Source organism: Penicillium rubens (assembly GCF_028828025.1).
Source record: "Penicillium rubens strain IBT 27055 chromosome Unknown utg000004l_segment0_segment0, whole genome shotgun sequence".
Taxonomy (NCBI): domain Eukaryota; kingdom Fungi; phylum Ascomycota; class Eurotiomycetes; order Eurotiales; family Aspergillaceae; genus Penicillium; species Penicillium rubens.
This window is the reverse complement of record NW_026890602.1, coordinates 3,027,072-3,048,139: the sequence shown is the minus strand read 5'-3', so window position 1 is coordinate 3,048,139 and position 21,068 is coordinate 3,027,072. Positions and strand designations below refer to the sequence as shown.

Here is a 21,068-nt window from a genome sequence, read left to right as displayed (position 1 = left end):
TAAGTATCTATCCGGTATATTCTAAGTATAGAAGGCGATATTAAGCGCTATACTAAGATAAAAGATAGTAGGGCGATATAAGGCCTATCGGAATTTATTATAGGCAAATCTAGGGGTAAAGTATCCGTTATAGTACCCACTAGGTACGCTACGTAGTACGCTACTATAGTATCGTTAACTACTACCGCTATCTACTTAGAGGCGTAATCCTTTAGATAAGAGTGAAGCTTATTATTAGACTAAAAGGGGGTGTAATAGTGTAGATAAGTGGCGGAGGGAGTAATATCCTCTATAAGATAAAAAATTGATTGAAGAATAAGAAAATAGTTTTATTCCTTATAACTCCTTATTAGGTGCCGTGTCCTAATAACGCTTTCCTAATCGAATATCTATAAAATCTGCCTTTCTCTTTCCTATATAAACATTATAGTCTAGAACGTAATCATAGAGTTTATCTAATAAAATCGTCCCTTCTATATTATTTCTATAACTTAGATTGTCTATTTTCCCGATAAGTATCAACCGTTCTTTTAAAGCTACTTTATATACCTTATTTATATCCGGAGTGCCTATTCCATACTTATTAATCACTATAAAGAGATAATCACTTACTAGATCTTATAAGACTACTTATAGGTTAAATCCACCCCCTAAAAAGAATTTATAATAGACTTATGATTCGAATAGGTATAAAACGATCACTTCTTAATATAATTAATACCACATTAAAAGAATCTTAGGTACCTTATTTTAAACGGATAGGTAGTTTTTCGTTTCTATTAGTTAAGACGTTTCCTTGAAACTAGCTACTAATAGTGGAGTATCACGATCGGGAGTTCCACTTAGGTAATTAGCTAACTCTATTAGCTCACTAGTATCTTCCTCTACTAACTCTAGTCCGGAGTTTATTAAGGGTTAGGGTGCTTCCGAAGGCGATAGATTTATAGGTTAAACTTATAGATACTACTCTTTAGAATCTATATTAGTACCGATTGATCCTAGCGCGGTCTTAGTAAGCCTTATAGGACTTTGAATAGGGGTAGCTTATCGTTCATCTAAAATTAGCTAAAAAAATAAACTTTTACCGAAGAACGACCTAATAATATCTTTTACTACGCCGAGTGATATTATATATTCCGACAGTGGCTAATCGGGACCAAAGATATAATTATAAAAAATATTTCTACGCTACTATAGATACTCGTCTCGTATTAGGCTATTAAATCGGTAGCTTACTTCGAGTTCTAGGTTATTTATTATAAATCGGGCTATACTATCGTCCTCCGCTAGATACCTAGGAAGGTTCTATAACGTGCTCTAAAGTCTATTTAATATCGATTGCACCTTTCGCTCTTCGTATTTATAGAACTCCTCCCTACTAAGAGATTCGAAAAAGCCTTATACTATATATTACCCTAAATTTCTACTTCGAAGCTACCTAATTTAGTCCGACTTAAAGTCCAATCGCGAAGCTAGTATAGTGAGCTTACTTAGGCTTATATCTATAGTAGAACATTCAAATTATTATCGAAAATTTCTCACGCGGCCTCCTTAGTGGACGAAATACCTATAAGCAAAAAGCTAAAGCTATAGTATAGATATAACGAACGGGTATTTAGTTTATTATATTATTATAAACTCGTATTCTATTATCTAGACTTTAAGGAGACCTCTAGTTCTAATAAGATTCTATTAAGTAAGTATAACTTTTCGAAGGCTTTATCTGAATTTTAGGGGATAGAGGTAGTAGAGCGCTCTTACTAGTCTCTTAATAAATAGTATATCTTAGATAAGCGTAGTAAGAGATAATATTCTCCTAGGTGTTTAGAGAAGGCGACTCTTAAGGACTTCCCTATATTAAGTTATTCTAAGAAGAGGAAATATCTTTTTTAAATCTATAAGATCGGTGATACGTTTTCGGTCTACCATAGCGATACTAGGTATTAATCCTTTAATATAGGACACGGAATCTAAGTCGATAAGCTACCCGTCCTAAGATTTAAGGAATTTTATCTATATTTCTAGGACTACGTATAGGTAATAGTTTAGTATCTAGGAAGTTAGCTATATACGAGGCATACGATTATCAAACATACCTCTAGACATTTTAGGCCTAATATCCTAGTGATTTAGGAAGATCGTAGTGGCTTCTATAGCCTAACGTATAGTAATAACTCGTCTAAAATACGACGCCGTTAATTATCACGTTATAAACGTCGTATTTATTTATAATAGTCTTCGGAACTAAGTCTAGCCTACCATTTCTACTCCTAAGTAGGGTTTTATAAAATTTGGTATAACCTAAGGGTACGATATATTTCGCCGATAGTGAAGCTTATACTTTATATCGATTATTCGCGTAATTAGGCGAGTGTATCGATCGAGATATCTATAACGTTATTAGTCTCTATTCGATATTTTTTAATACTACCCTACTATTTAGATAAAGATTAACTAGCCACGTAATTTCTCTAAATCTCTCGCTAGCTTTCAAACGATATTTCCTATATATATAAATAATGATATCCTCTCCTTCTAATAGGAGATTTAGCTGATTTTTTAGATCGATAAGTGCTTCTAGGATAAGATTTAATTTTATAAGTGCTTTTCTTAGGACCTCCTAATCAATAGTCGCGGCAACTCTATACTTAGGCTCTAGGTTACCATAGCCTTCGATTTCAAATATCCTAAGAAGTTTCTCCATATTTTTCTCGGCGATCTCTCGGGTTCCTATAAGGTTATACTCTTTATATCTAAGATACTATAACTTTATAATCGCGTATCCCTAATAACATTATAGCCGTTAAAGGGCGAGGGTGTTTATTCGGTGACTAAGAAGGTCCTCGCTTACTTCTATTCTCTTCTTATTTTACTTTAAATAAAAGAGGAGAAAAATCTTACACGAAGGGATAGAAAGGAGCGCTATAATAATTTTAAATGCACCTATAACACTTAAACCCGTGTCGCGCTTTACCGACTCTAGTGGGTCCGTACGTCATACCCAGCCTCTACTCCCTCTCCTATATATCTACTTTCTAGTGCGTCCCTACTCTCTAGTACGTCCCTACTCTCCAATACGTCCCTACTCTCTAGTGCGTCCCTACTCTCTAGTGCGTCCCTACTCTCTAGTGTGTCCCTACTCTCTAGTGCGTCCCTACTCTCTAGTACGTCCCTACTCTCTAGTGCCTCCCTACTCTCTAGTGCGTCCCTACTCTCTAGTGCGTCCCTACTCTCCAGTGCGTCCCTACTCTCCAGTGCGTCCCTACTCTCTATATCAGTATCGATAGATCCTGGCGCGGTCTCAGTAAGCCTTATGGGACTTTGGACAGGGGTAGCTTGTCGTAGGCCCGGTAATAACCCTGTTTTCCGGCCCAACGAGTCTGTCTGTCAAAAGCTCTCTTTTATTCACCTGTCATATGCTTCAGGTCCCGTTCTCGAAGTTCTGAAAAGAAATTAATGGCAGCGTCGAACGTATCGGGATATGTCCATCCATCTCGCTTCATAAGACCTTCTATACTCTGGGCCTCATTCCAGCCCTTGGCATCAACGGAGTGGCTATGTAGTTCATCCTGCATGAAGTGATAGGGACATTCGCCTTGGATGCCAAGTTCTTTCCGATGTCTGAGATAAGCGATCAGATACCATCCGAATAAGGAAGATGATACTAAGTGAGATAGCTACATACCTTTCAACATTAATGAGTGCCTCACGGAAAGAGACTATGTTATCATCCCATGTGTTTCGGGCAAATTCGATTGGAAGACGCCTTGCCTTCCCATGGTCTAGATGGAACGCTTTGGCAAGGAGGGAGTTGCGCTCTTTAATCTCCAGTAGATAGAGCTGATATAGTGTCGATTTGAATATCTTCTTGCTTGATCTCATCCTGCTGCTCATGACTCAGACTGAAAGTGCACGACGTCCAATGTCAATGCTCATTGCTCCTGCCTGGTTGAGAACGGTTCAAAATCATTTGCGCCAGAGGCTAGGTGTAGCTGCTGAATGCCTTGGCGCTTGTTAAGTCACGTAAACCGACTAGAATTATTTTTCAATATTCAAAACAAGAAAAACGAATGCAACCATATGTACGGGAATGGCCAATGTGACGGATATCAAAGGGCCTGCAACAATGATGGAATCACCTTAGCGCATCACTTTTTTGATGTTGGTCATTACGGTAATGCTTGAAACGATCAGCAACAAATTGCGGAAGATATCGAGTCAAAGGGTTATTCGTATTCACTCGAAAAATGCGTTGGAGTATTGAGGATGTAGTACCGTGGTATTCCACCAGCAATATTTGTTGCTGATTTATTGATTGGATATGACAATCTCGGGTCGTTCATGTTGTGTGGGCTCATTGTTGAGGTTGTTTCTACCATCGGCGGCTGCTGTCGATGGTTGAATACCTCGATCAGCAATAATTCCCCACCATGTATCTAGGCCTCTCTTCTGACCTGGTCTGTTTTACATCTGAACCCTGAGCGGTATAGTCGTTCTCGAAATCGGCTGTATTGGCGCAGATCAATCATTGAGCGGGCCGCGTTAAATTGATGGATACGTAAAATGCCTGAGCATGGTATTATATATTGCTCGTGCATTACACAATGAATACGAGAATTCAACAAAATTCCATGAAAGCTGATAGCGGGTCTCTGTAAATCATCAATCCCAATACACACTCACAGGCCCCTACCGATCTTCTCATCCCAAGTGTCCGTTATTCGTAACATTCTATTGATGCCACTTCGAACCCAGTTGTGCCGGGCGCAGCCAATGGTTGCAAGAGTTTCCACTTAGATAGAAACGAACGACCCCTTATGGTAGTTGCGTGGCTTAAACGATCGGACAAGCGCCAATCAGGGTCCACATTACTCTTAGCCTCACTTTGATACCTACCCCTCCTTAAGGGGCGTAAGCTCCATTTTTGTCTATCATCCTTCGCGATATCTTACTTTATATATTTGATATCGTTAATACCGTGGAAGGCTTGTTAACCATGGATCCACTTTCGGATATAGTAAGTGTTATCGTAGTTATCTAGTTAACCGGAGTTATCTTATAAATATATAGAAAATATCTTAATAATATCAAGAGCGCGAAGCACGATATTTAGCGTTTCTAAGAGAAGGTCGCCGCCCTTTCATAAGTCCTACACTCGCTCGATAAGCTGATCCGTGGATCTAATGGTAATAAACTCACTACTACGTAAGACCTAGTCGATAATATCGCTAAATACTCCTTAGCACTTATAAATTTAAAAGAGAGAATCAATCCGGAAACGACATAAAAGTAGATAAGGAAATAGGGCCTTCGAGCCTTAAAATAGCCACTAGTATAGTTAGAGGTAGATTTTACTATCATAGAGCTTGAGTCGTATAAAACATCATTTGCTTTATCCTTATAGGTTAATCAAACGTAGGCTTCGGACCGAAATCCGATCTCTTAATTATTGATATCAAAGGCCAACTCTAACGCTAATCTAGGAGATTAACTAACTCGATATATAAAAAGATAGACCTTGGTAGATTATAGATTATAAAATAAGTAGCATTCGACTCCTATAGTAACCAATATAGTGAATGTCTCTTAGGGACCCGGATTGACCTACTTCGAGAAATCGAAGAGTGGGTAAAATCACTATACGGAAAATATATATTTTAGTTAAACGGTATAGTAGGGATAGGGAAATTAATAATCTCCTAAATAGTTATAAGCTGTCTTTAAGAGTAGTAGCTTCTCGGGGCTAGCTTCTTCTTTCGGAGAGGTAAAGAGGATAGAGGAATAGTAGAAAAGCTTTTCCTAACGTTAACCTAGTAAATAGTTAATAGAATACCTTAAATGCTACCTCGAGTTTAAAAGGTAATTGATAATGACCCTAATATTACGGAAAAGGTGTTAAGAGAATAATTTAAAAAGCTTCTACTAGATCCACTATTAGATATTAAGTAACGCGAAGGGACTATAAGGAGAGTGGTCGTGATTAATACTCTAGATAAATGCGATTTAGAAGATAAGGTAGGGATTATTCTCTGGCTCTTACTATAAGTTCGAAAGTTAACTTCTATATAACTACGATTTTTATTAATAAGTAGACCTAAGTTATCGATTAGGCTAGGCTTCGAAGGGATCACCGATGCCTATAAGGATTTTGTCCTCCATAAGATCGAAAAGCTAGTGATAGAGTATGATATATCCTTATATTTTGAGGATCAGTTCCGACGCCTAAAATAGAGGCGCTTATTTCCACTAGATTGGCCTAGAGACGTAGCTACTAAGATATTGGTTGATAGGGCTATCCCTTTATTTATTATAGCTGCTACTATATATCGTTTTATCGGTGATATAAGATAGAACCCTTAAAAGCGACTTGAAGCGATATTGATAGACTAATTAACCTATATGTCTAAGATAGATAGAACATATATTCCCATACTAAAGCAACTTCTCACTAGATAGAATAGAATAGAGTCATAGTAATTACTCGACGAGTTTAAGGAGATAGTCGGAGTGATCATTATTCTTACCACTCCGCTCTCGATTAACTCTCTTAGCTACCTAATAGGTAGAGAGTCAGATGATATTAAATATCGATTAGACTAGCTCCACTTAGTGCTTAGTGTACCAGATAATTTCGATATACTAGTCAGGATCCTCTATCTATCATTCCAACATTTTCTCTTAGATTACCGCGAAGACGAAAGCAAATTCTGGATTAATAGAAAGTACGTAAACTAGCGTCTTATAGAACGATACTGTTAGATCATATAGGATAGCCTAGAGAAAAACATCTATAAACTACTAAGCGAAGGTATATAATAGAATGAAATTAGTAATGATTCGATTTAGTATTATATACCTCCCGAACTGAAATACGCCTATCGATACTGGGCGTATTATCTGGTATAATACACGGTCTTACCTGGCATGATATATAATGTTTATCGATTTCTCTAGGTGCACTTTTTGCACTAGGTGGAAGTAATAAGCCTACTACGCCTTACGTTAGCGGTATTAGGTATTCTTGATCTGCTCTAAACGGCCATATCGGTAAGTTCCGAAGATAATCATAGATAATATACACTAATAGATTTAGGGTAACGACTCTTCTCTGATTTTAGATTTCGTTCATAATATAAAGCGCTTTATTCTGAAAAATCGCTAGATAGTTGATCAGGCCCCCCTTTAAGTTTATTACGTAGGACTTGTATTTACACCCCGAACGGGGATAATACGTAGAGAGTTTAAACGGTCGCTTCCCACTTAGATATATCAGTTACCATAAGTTAAGGAAGAATAGAGCACGCTTACCTAGACCCTCGAAGGCCATTTAGATACGGTTATATTAGTGGCCTTCTCGCTCGACGGCCGCCTGCTAGCGTCCGGCTCTTAGGATGAGATAGTGCGGCTCTAGGACCTAGCGACGGGCGCGCTTACCTAGACCCTCGAAGGCCATTTAGATACGGTTATATTAGTAGCGTTCTCCTCCGATAGCCGCCTGCTAGCGTCCGGCTCTAATAATAAGATAGTGCGGCTCTAGGACCTAGCGACAGGCGCGCTTACCCAGACTCTCGAAGGCTATTTAGGTTCGGTTCATTTAGTGGCCTTCTCGCCCGGCGGCCGCCTACTAGCGTCCGGCTCTAGGGATAAGATAGTGCGGCTCTAGGATCTAGCGACAGGCGCGCTTACCTAGACCCTCGAAGGCTATTTAGATTTAGTTTATTTAGTGGCCTTCTCGCCCGACGGCCGCCTACTAGCGTCCGGCTCTAGGGATAAGATAGTGCGGCTCTAGGACCTAGCGATAGGCGCGCTTACCTAGACCCTTAAAGGCTATTTATATACGGTTTATTCAGTAGCCTTCTCGCCCAACAGCCGCCTACTAGCGTCCGGCTCTTAGGATAAGGTAGTATAGCTCTAGGACCTAGCGACAGGCGCGCTTACCTAGACCCTCGAAGGCTATTTAGATATAGTTTATTTAGTGGCCTTCTCGCCTAACGGCCGCCTACTAGCGTCCGGCTCTAGGGATAAGATAGTGCGGCTCTAGGACCTAGCGATAGGCGCGCTCACCTAGACCCTCGAAGGCTATTTAGGTAGGGTTAATTTAGTAGCCTTCTCGCCCGATAGCCGCCTACTAGCGTCTAGCTCTTAGGATAGGATAGTACGGCTCTAGGACCTAGCGATAGGCGCGCTTACCTAGACCCTCGAAGGCTATTTAGATATAGTTTATTTAGTGGCCTTCTCGCCCGGCGGCCGCCTACCAGTATCCGGCTCTAGGGATAAGATAGTACGGGTCTAGGACCTAGCGATAGGCGCGCTCACCTAGACCCTCTAAGGCTATTTAGGTAGGGTTAATTTAGTGGCCTTCTCGCCTAATAGCCGCCTACTATTATCCGGCTCTTAGGATAGGATAGTGCGGCTCTAGGACCTAGCGATAGGCGCGCTTACCTAGACCCTCGAAGGCCGTTTAGGTAGGGTTAATTCAGTGGCCTTCTCGCCCGATAGCCGCCTACTAGTATCCGGCTCTAGGGATATAATAGTACGGCTCTAGGACCTAGCGATAGGCGCGCTTACCCAGACCCTTAAAGGCCATTTAGGTAGGGTTAATTCAGTGGCCTTCTCGCCCGATAGCCGCCTACTAGCGTCCGGCTCTTAGGATAGGATAGTGCGGCTCTAGGACCTAGCGACGGGCGCGCTTACCCAGACCCTCGAAGGCCATTTAGATACGGTTTATTTAGTGGCCTTCTCGCCCGATGGCCGCCTGCTAGCGTCCGGCTCTTAGGATAGGATAGTGCGGCTCTAGGACCTAGCGACAGGCGCGCTTACCCAGACCCTCGAAGGCCATTTAGGTTCGGTTTATTTAGTGGCCTTCTCCTCTACGCCCTATCTATCTCACGCGGCTCTAAGCATCTCTATTAAGCACGGCTAGTGGATAGCATTAAATGGTAAAAGGGTTCTTTGGCTTCCTATCGAGTCTTGACCTAGTCGTTTCATAATAAACGGTAATGTACTTGCCCTAGGACATGAATTAGGGCGGGTTTCCTTTATTGGATTTTATATATAACACTCAATCATTTTTGATTTTTCTCTTTCATCTATTTTCTAATCCCTTTATAAAAGAAGGGCCTGGGAGAAGGGGATACTTTATACGGCTCTATCCGGCTTGCGGAATATCCCATAAAAATACTAGTAGTACCTAGAGCCGCTAATTCATCTGAATAGCTACCTTTTGCCACAAAGGCTGCTTAGTGAAGAAATCGCGATATAATGAAACCAGACAGTACTTCTTAGATCCAAATCGCTTATTACGAGTCACGTGACCTCCGTTGTTGGTCTATGTGGCACCCGTACTGGTCCGCTCGGGCGGCCAAAAGGCAGTTGATGATACATAAGTTAATGAGCAGGGTTTGAATTTAGGATCGATCGCTTCATGTTACTGTATGGTGTCCTCCAAAGGAGGATTTCAGTCATCTAAATTCTCAACACTAAGGCCTGCGTGCCGAAAATGGCCCCTAGCACTGTTTTTCTTTGCCCCAACCTGATTGATACACCGTTTGAGAAAGGAGGCGAATTCTCGGTCTGGATCTTCTGCGTAGTAGCACCAATTGCGTCGTATAAAGCCTTTTTTGATAGTCTTTTCGCTACACTCAGCTGCGTCAGCCATTTGAGACGTTGTTAGTGAATCACTTTGTATCATATCACGAATAAAACATAGCGTTGACATAGGTAGATTCGGTGCCGTATTGTGCATATGATTCCACTGAAAAGGTGGTGCTGCAAAATGATGGAATGTTAGGCATAGAGGGGCAGTGTATAGCTGTTTCATGTAATATACAATATAATATGTAATGAAACGGTTCTGAAATTTATAGCCATTCTATTCTTAGGACATAATTAGTTTCGCTTTAGCCGAATACAGATTAGGGTAGTTTCGGGTACAGGCTGAGAAACAATGCGCCAGTGTCCACAGGGGAATCCGTTTTCGAAATCTACTATAGTAAGGTCTCCAAGGATTCAAGTTGCTTAGTGGTACTCCAGTCAGAGTTATGGAATTCACATGTTTAAAAGTGCAGAACAGATACGTACTACAGAACTTAGACTCATAACAGTGTTCTTATGCCAACTCCTCCTATAACCTAATATCTGACAATCTTGCCCTTAGTCGGGTTTTCTGATCCGCCACGCCTTAGGAACTCGAAATGAGACTAATATATACTAACACCACCAAATAGATGAATATATAAGCCCCCATTATATTATATAGATTCGTTAATACGTTAGCATTCGCGAGAAATAACCCAAAGGTCCCACTCCTACTTTACCTAAACAACACGTTCTTTAAATATGATTTGATCCTTCTTCTTATAGATAAACTCTCGCTAATCCTTCGATAACAGAAGGTTGGTTTCCTCTAAGCAATTTATACATACTATATTAATATTAATACGCCGCTTAGTAGGGAGTAAATACGACCAAACGCAAACAAAATAGGATCTAGGCTCGTTTCCTATAAATTTGATCTTTATACGATAGGAATCAATATTATAATAAGAGACGCAAAACCAGGTAATAGTTCCCTTCATTCTAGGCGGTGTTAGTATATATAGTATTTATTAGATATTATCAAAACTTACGTTCAAGCCTAACGGACTTTAGGATACGTGATCGAGGATTAATATAGAAGAATACCTACCTTCATTCGTCTAAGTCAGGCTATAGACTAAAAAATCATCAAACTATACGAGCAATTTATAGAATAGCACTAATACTTAAGTTTATAGTGCGACTCCTAGAGTAGTAACCCCAATCCACCTAAGCACCATGCCACCAGATAGGTATGATAGTGCGTGTCACGACTCCACCTATCTGTCTTAACAAAGCTACATATTAGGGGGTAGGGACGTAAGCTGGCTTAGGAGCTAAAATTAAGTCAGGAATTAGTGGGAACTCGATTCAAAAAATGTGTCGCAGAGCATATCGCAAAGCGTGCCGCAAAGCGTGCCGCAAAGCGTGCCGCAAAGCGTGCCGCAAAGCGTGCCGCAAAGCGTGCCGCAAAGCGTGCCGCAAAGCGTGCCGCAAAGCGTGCCGCAAAGCGTGTCGCAAAGCGTGTCGCAAAGCGTGTCGTGAAGCGTGTCGTGAAACGTGTCGCAAAGCGTGTCGTAAAATGTGTCGTAAGTGGTGCGCGCGTATTGCCACGGTTTTTATCACAGTGTATCAGGAGACTTATGGACATTTAAATTCGCAGATATATATATGCCGTACAAAATCGTCGCTTTTCACAATAGCTTAAGGCTGGAGATACCAATCTATCTATTATCCTTATAAATATTAGAAACATGACCTTCTCTATATTCCTACTTCTCGCTAGCGTCTATATACGCGCCGCCTTAGGTAGCAGTCTCACAGTTATCGATTATAATCGCTAATGCGTGATATAGTCTAATAATAACTATGGCTACACGGGATATTTATTATCTTTTAGTCTCCTTGATAGAGACGATTGTTCTAGTACGTAATAGTTCCACTAATATACTATTAGTACTAACGAAACTCTAGATCTAAGTATGATTATATATAGTATCCGTAAGGAGTACTCTAAGCTCGATATAGGCGTATATAGTAGCACGAAAGACAATATCATACCTATTATATAGATAGATATAAACGAAAATAGGATAGTTAAATTCTATAACTAAAACGGAGACGAGGCAGGGTGTCTATTAGATAACGGATTTAAGGTTAGCAGCTCGTATATTACTTCCGACCTATCTTCACTATCTTTATCGGCGGCTTTATCGGAATCTATACGTTCTATATCGGAATCGTCTTTATCGGTATCGGAATTATTATCTTTATCGGAATCTACACCTTCGATATCGGTATCGTCTCTATTATCCACTTTAGTATTATCAAGCGAAATACCTAGCTACGCTAACTCTAGATAAGATAATTATAGGGTGACTATATAAATAGCCTTATCCCTTAGAATATAATTCATAATATAGCTTATCCTCCCGCTCTTAGATTAAACGATTACTCTCACTTTCTTTTCCTACTTAGATAGAACCGCGTTACCCGACCCTATAGTGTGTAGAGAAAAGATCGATAGTATATAGATCTCTTTAGATATGGTTTTACCTACTAGGTTTTCTATATCACTAGCGTGAATACGAAAGAGACTTCCCGTACTTTTTACTTCTCTATAAATATTATAGTATTCGAGCCTAGTGACCTCGTTTTATAAAACTAGGTTTTATAAGTGGATACGCTTAATTAGTGTAGGCCGTCGACCTAGTGATATAGATAATACCCGGGCAATTACTTTACTATAAAATACTAGATAGGATTAGAGCGAGATTAAGTACTTAGGCCTATACTTTATATATCACTAATAGCCTACCTAGAAACGGTGAATGAGCCTATAAAATGTATACTTATAGAGCTATGCCGAGGGGATATATATCTAAGGGTGTTAGGTGCTAATTATCTATACGCTATAGTTTTTATACTAATATCCCCCTAAGTGCCTATTAGATCGTAGGGTGATCGTATATTTATACGTAAAAATACCCTAGTTAAGATCCTCGAGTAAGCTAGAAGTTGCCCTCTCCCTATACGATTATTAAACGTAATAGAACAGACTAGCTATCTTAGCACTAGGCTTTAAGAATCTATCGAAGTGTATACGTAGTGACACTAATTTCTAGAAGTGCTAGAAACTTAGGGGTACTATATACCGTAATTCTTAAGGTAAAGTATAATCACTCCTATTCTTAACCACGGACCTAGGGCTTAGTTAAGGAAAGTATATAAAGAAAGAAATAAGTATTAACACTAAATCTATAACTAATAAATATACTATCAATCTAGTATCGTTTAATCGTATAATAAATAGCTAGGAATAACGATTAGTGTAACGCTAAGTACCTTCGTTTCTTATAATAGTTATTATTAACGATATAATCCTAGTTAATACTCTACGTCTAGTCGTTATCTAAGCATATAAATTCTATAAATAAATCATCTACGGAGGTTATATCTAAATCTTTAAAACTAGTTAGTAGAGTGCTAGTGAGAAAATATTCCTCTAAACTCGGTAACGTTTTATCACTTAAATTCCTAAAAGTAGTTCCTATAGGCTCTAACTAAAGCTACCACTTTCTTTTTCGTTTAATACAATTTAACCGGGGCTCTTCTATAGAATATATATCGAAGAAGTGCTACTAGAGATATAAGTTATTAATATACTTCCTTTCTTCGTAATACGGATAAGGGTAGAAGACTATAGCTAAAGAGTCTGCTAACGCTAAATATTCGTTAATATAATTTAGAAGAGTTAATTTTATAACCTATTATTAAAATCTCTTGTCTAGTTTCTTACTTTTATCGCCTAGGTAGAATAGATAGAATCCTAGCGTAATAAGTGTAGAGCGGAAAGTTAAAAGACTATATCGGGGGTTAAGGTTATCGAGATAGTATTTGTAATAATTATCCTAGGAATCCTTATTAAAGAAGAATTTAGTATAAAGATAATAAAATTAAATAAAGCTACGCTATACACGTCGATAGGCGCGCTTCTCGTTCTTATAGCGCTACTAGTATTATACACTATTTAAGGATTTTCTTCGATACTATAGTATATACTTAGCTCTCCCTTATAGTGGAATACTATCTTCTTATTAACTTTTTGATCTATAATACTCTTCGGGTACACTCACTCTAGTATAGACTTATTATATACTAGACAACGGCCTTCCTTAGGGGCTATACTAGGGTAGTAAATAGCACGTTCTATCGATATATAAATAGTAACTATATCTTCTAGGTACTATCGACCAAGTTCACTATCTAGAGTTACCTTATTTAATAAATTATCGCTAAGATAGGAGCGCTCTAGTAGATATTTCTTATAGATATCGAAAAGAGGCGTTAGGTCGCGTTCGGAGAAGTCGTTCCTAGATATATACTTAGTGTATAAAGTGTCCTACTAGTTTTTAATAAAACCTTTCTTCTAGGCGAGTAATCTCTTTACTTTCTTATTATAGAGACGATCCCGTTTAAATACGAGGTCCCTATTCTCTTCTAGTCTTCTAGAAATCTCCTACGTTAAGTAGGTAATTCTCTAATTAATCGTAATAGTTTTATTATCAGATTCGAATTATATAGTCGTAGCTATATTAAGTTTTAGCGGTACGTTCGAGTCTCGGTGATAAGATATACTTTATTCTATATCGCGGTATTCGTAGTTAGGGTCTAAATCATAGAATAAGGCTTATATATCTAATACCTTAAGAGAAGACTAATATTTTAGATAGGTATTATAATTCTAGTGATTAAGAGCCTAGCTATAAGTAGCCTAAGAAGCCTTAGCTAAAATTCCTTAGTAAAATTAGGGCGTGATAGTATAAATATACTTATAGTCGATCTTATTTACAATACCTCCTCGAATTCTATATATACGTAACTAGTCTTTAAACCTATCCCGCTAGGCTAAGGTAGTGAAGTTATACTATAATAAGGAGAAGGTTAACGCCTTCGTTAGGTCGGGTCCTTAAGTAGTGACCTTTCTAAAGAATAGCAAATCCTTTATAGTTTCATTCTATTCTAAGGTCTATAACTCTCTTCCGTTAGGTAGCTTTACGGTAAGAACCTCGGTTATAGTGGTAAGCCCTTTAAAGGCACTATCCGCTACCCTATAGACGATTACCTAGAAAACAAAACTTATCCTAAGCACCGGATACTCCCTAAACCAATTTTTTAGTCTAATTTTATTATATCAGCTATTTCTAGATATAATAATTATAGCTCGTAAACTTATAAGGTAGTATCGTCGCGATAACGCTAGCCTTTTAAGAATTCGGGATCAATTGTTACCTAACGTATTAGAGATCCCCTTTCCTTACTCTATTTAAGATAAAATAAAAGATACTAATAATTATCTATTAGTTTTAGTATAATTAGGAATTGTAATTATTAAGGTATAAACCCTATAATATAAGCATTTATTTAATTTATAATAAGCACTTAATTTAATAATAGCCCCTACTCTTACACCTAAGCTAGTAAATAAAGAAAGAGAACTTATAGTCTACACGCGTGCTCTCTTATATATATAATCGTAATAGTTATCTATAAATAGGTATCGAAGTAGGTAAGCTATATCCTTTCCGTTAACTAGGAACCGCTCTTTAGGCTTTATAGGGAGCTTATATTCCGCTATAAGTTCGGTTCTAATATACTTTTATTTTTATTAGTAGCGAGCTCCTAAAAGGATAATTGTGACCTCTTATATTAAGAACGTCGTCCTTAACTTCCTTAGGAAGGGATTAAGAAGTTTCTCGCTCCCACTTTAACGTAAAGCTAGTGAAGTGATTATAAGCTAACTATTAAGACGGAACCTTTTTACACGATTTGATATAAAACTCTACGAAAAGTTTTAAAAGTTTAGGAGTCGGAATAGGTAGGTTAGGAAAATTCGGGTTAGTGGACTCGTTATAGGAAATCCTCTATCTACTAATAATTAGGAACCAAAATCGGTAAAATCCGAGCGAAGCTTATAGTGCCTAATTATCAACTATACGGTTATATTTTTCTAGCGTAGCAGGCGCTAGCTTAGGGTAGTATATAGTATTACCCTCTTTTTCCTTCTCGTCTTAATAGTCACGTATAAAGCCACGTGATATCGCACGTGCGAGACGCTCCTAGAGTGCTTTCGGGATATTCTATTCGGAGAACATATTTTAGCTAGTAAAGGAATTCAAAGAAAATCATGGTAGAGTAAGAGAAGCGCCTCGGGGCTTGACTATTTATATTTTTTTTAGGACTAACATTGGTTTAGAGTGAGTTAGCCCCTATCACCTCAAGGGTGAGAATTGTCACCCCGTTCTCACCTCTCTCACCCCAGTCTCAAGACTTCTCACCTATATCACCCGCACTCACCCTAGAGTGCCGCTTGGGTGCTGAGGGCACATTCAGTATTGGCCGTGCAGAATATGTGGCTTGAGTACGGCTGAGCGGACGGGAAGCCCTATGCGTCTCCCAGCATGCCAATGGCACAAATAACCGTCTGGACATTATGGTGTTCCAGTTGCTGCACGAGTGCTGGAATGTCGTCATAGTCTACTTGCACATACGGTATGTCGCTGACTGCCGACTCAACGTGTTCCTTTCCCGAATCATCAATTATAACAGTCTATATAGAGGGGTGCTTTACAACGTACCCTTCGAGTTAGAGCAATAACCGAGAATTTGTTCTCGTGCTGGATCTGTTCAACGAGTGTTCTTCCAACGCCACCAGTCGCGCCAGCTACGGCGACTGTTAAAGCCATGATAGGAAATTGTGAAGTGATAGACAAGATCAATTCTCGACCCGAACTGAGGGGTCGATCTTCGACACGTGAGTCGCTTAATCCTACCCGTGTGGGTAGTGAAGTAATAGGACAACCCAGAACGGGAACAAAATGGATCGAACACACGGCCCAAGCGCTAGTTAGTAAGCCACACCCGAGGACCCGGACCCGTGGACCCGGACGAAGGATTCATCCATGGATGAACCTTAGAATGACCTGGGGAAGTATGAGCAGGATGATAGTGACAATGACAGCAAATTGAGTGTCTTTTACAATGTATAGTTATCATACATATAATCTACAAAGTACTTTCCCACATTTTACATACTACACCGCGGCAATTTCTCCGGCTAGAATAAGGTTCGTTTAGCGAAGATCTTCATGTAAGGGGCCAACAAAAAAAAAAAGGCACAAAACATACTCCGTGCAACAGTGGGTGAAAAGTAAATGCTACCAGGGTGCCGCTGGAGAGATGTAAAAACAAAAACATACAACAGCATAAGTATGACCGTGGTCACCTAGCGCTCATGGTTCGGGCATGGACGGCTCGCCGCTCTATTCAGGGCACTCAAGGTGGATATTCACCTACCTGAATATTTTTCACCCGAATATTTAGCCCGTATAACTAGTAAAATGTATATTTCCCACTTCTGACCGTAAATTGTAGCCTTTATTTTCCCCCCGTTCTCACCTCTTAAGCCTCGCTCTATCACGACTAACCGTGACCTAATGTTAAAGTATATAGCTAATATTGCTACTATAAACATAATCTGGTTATAAAACGACGTTACTTATTTCTAACCAGTAAGTCTTAGCCCTAGGTGGGGGTTCAAAGGTAAGCTACAACATACGAAACGAAAACCACGAACCCCTTTCTGAAAGATAAAACCTCACTATTGAACGGATTGCTCACCGACCTCTGGAGCATTGAACCGTGTGATTGGTTATCTCTTAGACTGCCACGAGGATCATCATGTGTCAGCGAAGCGCCACTAGTTCTCACAAATATAAACAAAAACGGCAGGAATTAAAATATGCGGCGGCAAGAAAAGTGGTCCTAGTGGGCCCGATGAATCCCGAAAGCATGAAGTTAATCATTGCACTCATCCAGGAGGAGGAGTCATAACCGGGCGGTGTGACGAATGGCACTATATTGCTTGACCTCCGCCTTGGGATCACCAAATCTTCTCATTATGCATCCACTCCGCCATCGACAAACATTCATCCGAAATGGCGAACACTGAGGTATCCCCTAGAAACACGACAGATTTCGGTGAATTCGTGAAGGATGAAGAAGAGGAACTTGATCTCGAAGAGCTTGTTGAGCCATGGTATAGGTACGAAACAGAGGATAACCAAAATGTCCTATATCCTATTCGCCTTGGGGAAGTGCTCAACGAGAGGTACCTGGTTGAACATAAACTTGGCTTTGGTGGTGGCTCAACCGTCTGGATGGCATTTGATATGCAAGACAAGAGAGACGTGGCCCTCAAAATCATGGCCCTTGGGAAATGGGGCGACAACGAAACTCGAATCCAGGATAAGATAATCAAAACGGTACAGGATACTTCTCGCCTGGTTATATATACTGCGACTTTCTTTCTACCCCGAGACGATAAAAGTTACCATAGAGTCTTGGTGTTCCCTATAAAAGGGCCATCCATCTGCACTCTTACCTTAAAAATGACTCCTATGGGCTCTCGTATGTCTGCTGCTCGACAATTACTAGAGACTGTGGCAAGCTTACATAAAGCTGGAATTATACATCGCGGTGAGTCGGAATTCTCTTATTTCGTGTTCTTATATACTAAGAAAAATGCTATAGATTTGAATGCAGGGAACTGTATGTGGGGAATGGCTCCTATCGATCGTCTCAGCAGAAGCGCCAAGTATAAGTTACTCGGTCGGCCTTTGAAGCAGACAATACCATTTGTCGATCTCTGGAAAAAGGGCGAGCTTGTGAGCCCTGTTAAAGTTCCTAAAGAGCTTCTTCGCACAGAAGAATTCTATCTCTGTGATTTTGGTTTAGCAAAGAAAGTTGGCGACCTCACCGCTCAACGCGGCTATCCACCTATGCATTATTGCTCTCCAGATCGACTTCATGGGCAAGAGCCAAGTTTTGCTTGCGATATATGGAGCTACATGGCTATTTTCTCTATGCTCTACCTTACATTTCCTCCGTTTCCCACATTTCTCGAGGGTGGAGTTGTGAGTGATATGGTTGAATGCTTAGGCCCGCTACCTGAGCAGTGGAAAGGTCTTTACACACACCCCGGCGGACTTGATTCATGGTATGATCACTCTCAAACTCCTGATCTAGACAATGACCTTGCAGCGAAAATTGCATATTTCCGTCCCGATGCTGATCTGGTCGAGCGGCAACATGTGCAATCTATCATGTCGAAAGTCTTTGTCTACCACCCAGAAAAACGGCCAACCGCAATAGAACTTTTGCACGATCCTTCATTCAGGGCCATCATGGACCGGTACGGGTGCTGAGACTCGAACTGAAGTGACATACGAGAGAGTAGACTGCCAATTCCATTTGCAAAAGCCCGAGTAAAATCTAATATTTGTCAGCGTGGCTTTTCATTGTGCCTTCTTCAAGAGAGTAGCCTCGTTAAACTCAATAGAACTTCTTTCGAAGTACTCAAAGCTGCCGGAGCATTTTCCTTTTCCAGTCACGGAGCGCAAAGGATGGCCTAAATGGATTGAAAAACCTGTGCCAGGACGATGTCTACCATCGATGTTAACAAAATGCGTCCGTTCAAGCAATCCAATTAACCAGTCTGTCGCTTCGTCGTTAAGACCCTCAACGGGTGGGAGATATGCATTTTTTAACGACATCTCTTGCTGATCTGCTTAAACATGGCCTGGACTATGGCTCCTCTAGAATGAATCAGCCTTCGAGTCTTTGGCTGATGTTACACCGGACATTCGTAAGCTGGATTTGTGTTCAATTTCCACGACTCAAAGATTTCTGACGGACTTTCTTCGAACCAACGCTAGATCTATTCGCACACTGGGCCTTGGGATCCCGTGATAATCCTAGGAAAAAAGGGGTATACAGCTCTATGTTTGCCGCTCGCCGTTCAGAACATTCCTTGGTGTCGTAGCGTAAAATGGAGAAGCTTCAAGGTTGAAATGGGCCAGACTATATACAGCGCATGAATGGATAAAAATTGGCAAATAATTCATCTCCAGCTGTGACTAAGAATCAAAGCTGTCTAAAAAATAAAAAAAAAGCGGAATTTATCCTCATCCATTTTCACCTAACGAGCCCATCTGCTAACCCTTCCATCGCGCCACCACGACTTATTGCCCGGTTTTCAACGAAGAGCACGCTTAGATCCAGACCTTCCTTCGTTCGGAGATCCCGAGTCGCTGCTTGAGAAGGGCTGAACTACCCTTCAGGCGACACAAAGTAGAAGTCTGCTCGTCTTGATTGACAAGGACCTGAGTCAACTTGCGTGGCCATTCCCATCTTCTCAAATCCGACGACAACGAGACAGCATTGAGCACGGCTCAATGCGACACAGCTTCTCTTCCGATCTGTAATGAACCCCAGATCTCATCGCCCACCTCCCCGAGTAGGCACTGCTTTTCTCTCTTTTCAGGTCCATCGGCTTGATTCTTCGACCAGTAAATACGGCAACCCGCACAGATAAACTTCCTTGTGTTGCCCGTGCTCTGCTTCATTGGCATGGCGTGGTTTAGTGGATGGAAGACACTTCGACGATACCCCACACTCCTCCAGTATCTTGTTGTACATCCGGTTGGAGTATCCAATGGTCCGTCTCAGATTGGGGTCCTTGCATGGCTCGTATACGTCGAGAAGCAGTATCATTGAATTGCTCAAGTGAGCGAACGAGCCACTGCACGTCTGCCGCTAGAAGATCGATGTTCTCTAACTGCTGTGAGAAGACCCCAACTTGCCGGTACACCGGTACAAGCCCATGTAGGTTGGCGTAGCAGTAGAGGTATCACCTTCGTACCGTTTTCGAGGTATCGACGGTTAGTGAGTTGAAAGTATCACCACAGGGCTTTTAGAGCCCTGTGAGGAGTCCACGCTTTTAACACGGACCTTTCAGTTGCCGAGCCTTCGAAGTAGCTCAGATAGGACCTGGCGCTCCTCGTTGTAATACGAGAGCACCAGAATGTCCTCCGGCGGGAGATTGGGCACCTTTGGCTAGAGCTTCAAAGAGGTCAGCAATACTCACATACTCGGGATTTGGGACCATGAGTTCAGGGTAGACAAGAAGGAATCAGTATGTACATACAGGGTCTGTGAGCGGTAGGTAGAGTTGAGTTGAAGGGATGATGAAGAGTGATCATTGAGAGTGATGAAAGTGATGAAGAAGAAGAGGAAGAAGAGAGAAAGGATGGTGGGAGTGGGGGCTTTTATAGACTGAGCCCAACCTGGAAGGTGCGCAGTGCTGTCAACGGTGAATGGCAGCTGCGACCGACGGAGAGTGAATACAAAGTGAATGATAAGTGAGACGTAACTCAATAGAGGTCAGTCACTAATAGAGAGTGAATGCAATATGTTGACATGCAATGCATGCAGGGTATACGTTTGTCTCTCTGTATGCAGACTGAGCTCTTTGAGCATTTGCCTGGCTCGTCCCGTTTGTCATATCGCTGGCTTATATACCAGCTTCTTTTCATAGATTCATCATCACCTCTCTTCTTCTTCACAATTTTATACTAAAATGGACTACTAAA

At 40.6% G+C, this 21,068-nt stretch overlaps 6 protein-coding genes across 6 annotated transcripts; 3 read left to right on the top strand and 3 right to left on the bottom strand.

The window, feature by feature from the left end:
- Positions 1-3,401: 3,401 nt before the first annotated feature.
- Positions 3,402-3,894, bottom strand: N7525_011123 (uncharacterized protein; the record flags this gene model as incomplete). The annotated part of the gene is made up of 2 exons (XM_061215353.1): positions 3,402-3,621; positions 3,686-3,894. 2 exons carry the CDS (start codon positions 3,892-3,894, stop codon positions 3,402-3,404), a joined length of 429 nt encoding a protein of 142 aa, XP_061067865.1.
- Positions 3,895-4,996: 1,102 nt separating this feature from the next.
- N7525_011122 (uncharacterized protein) lies at positions 4,997-5,632 on the top strand (the record flags this gene model as incomplete). Its single annotated transcript, XM_061215352.1, has 4 exons — positions 4,997-5,017; positions 5,168-5,205; positions 5,244-5,337; positions 5,591-5,632. 4 exons carry the CDS (start codon positions 4,997-4,999, stop codon positions 5,630-5,632), a joined length of 195 nt encoding a protein of 64 aa, XP_061067864.1.
- A 5,183-nt stretch (positions 5,633-10,815) lies between these two features.
- On the top strand, positions 10,816-11,920 carry N7525_011121 (uncharacterized protein; the record flags this gene model as incomplete). The annotated part of the gene is made up of 3 exons (XM_061215351.1): positions 10,816-10,837; positions 10,936-11,165; positions 11,741-11,920. The coding sequence occupies 3 exons, from the start codon at positions 10,816-10,818 to the stop codon at positions 11,918-11,920; spliced, it is 432 nt and encodes a 143-aa protein (XP_061067863.1).
- Positions 11,921-14,605: 2,685 nt separating this feature from the next.
- N7525_011120 (uncharacterized protein) lies at positions 14,606-15,715 on the bottom strand (the record flags this gene model as incomplete). Its single annotated transcript, XM_061215350.1, has 4 exons — positions 14,606-14,701; positions 15,089-15,224; positions 15,403-15,500; positions 15,629-15,715. Coding segments are annotated over 4 exons (417 nt in total), but the record flags the coding sequence as incomplete, so codon positions are not given.
- A 306-nt stretch (positions 15,716-16,021) lies between these two features.
- On the bottom strand, positions 16,022-16,322 carry N7525_011119 (uncharacterized protein; the record flags this gene model as incomplete). The annotated part of the gene is made up of 2 exons (XM_061215349.1): positions 16,022-16,186; positions 16,215-16,322. The coding sequence occupies 2 exons, from the start codon at positions 16,320-16,322 to the stop codon at positions 16,022-16,024; spliced, it is 273 nt and encodes a 90-aa protein (XP_061067861.1).
- Positions 16,323-17,573: 1,251 nt separating this feature from the next.
- Positions 17,574-18,842, top strand: N7525_011118 (uncharacterized protein; the record flags this gene model as incomplete). The annotated part of the gene is made up of 1 exon (XM_061215348.1): positions 17,574-18,842. One exon carries the CDS (start codon positions 17,574-17,576, stop codon positions 18,840-18,842), a length of 1,269 nt encoding a protein of 422 aa, XP_061067860.1.
- Between the last annotated feature and the right edge of the window lie 2,226 nt (positions 18,843-21,068).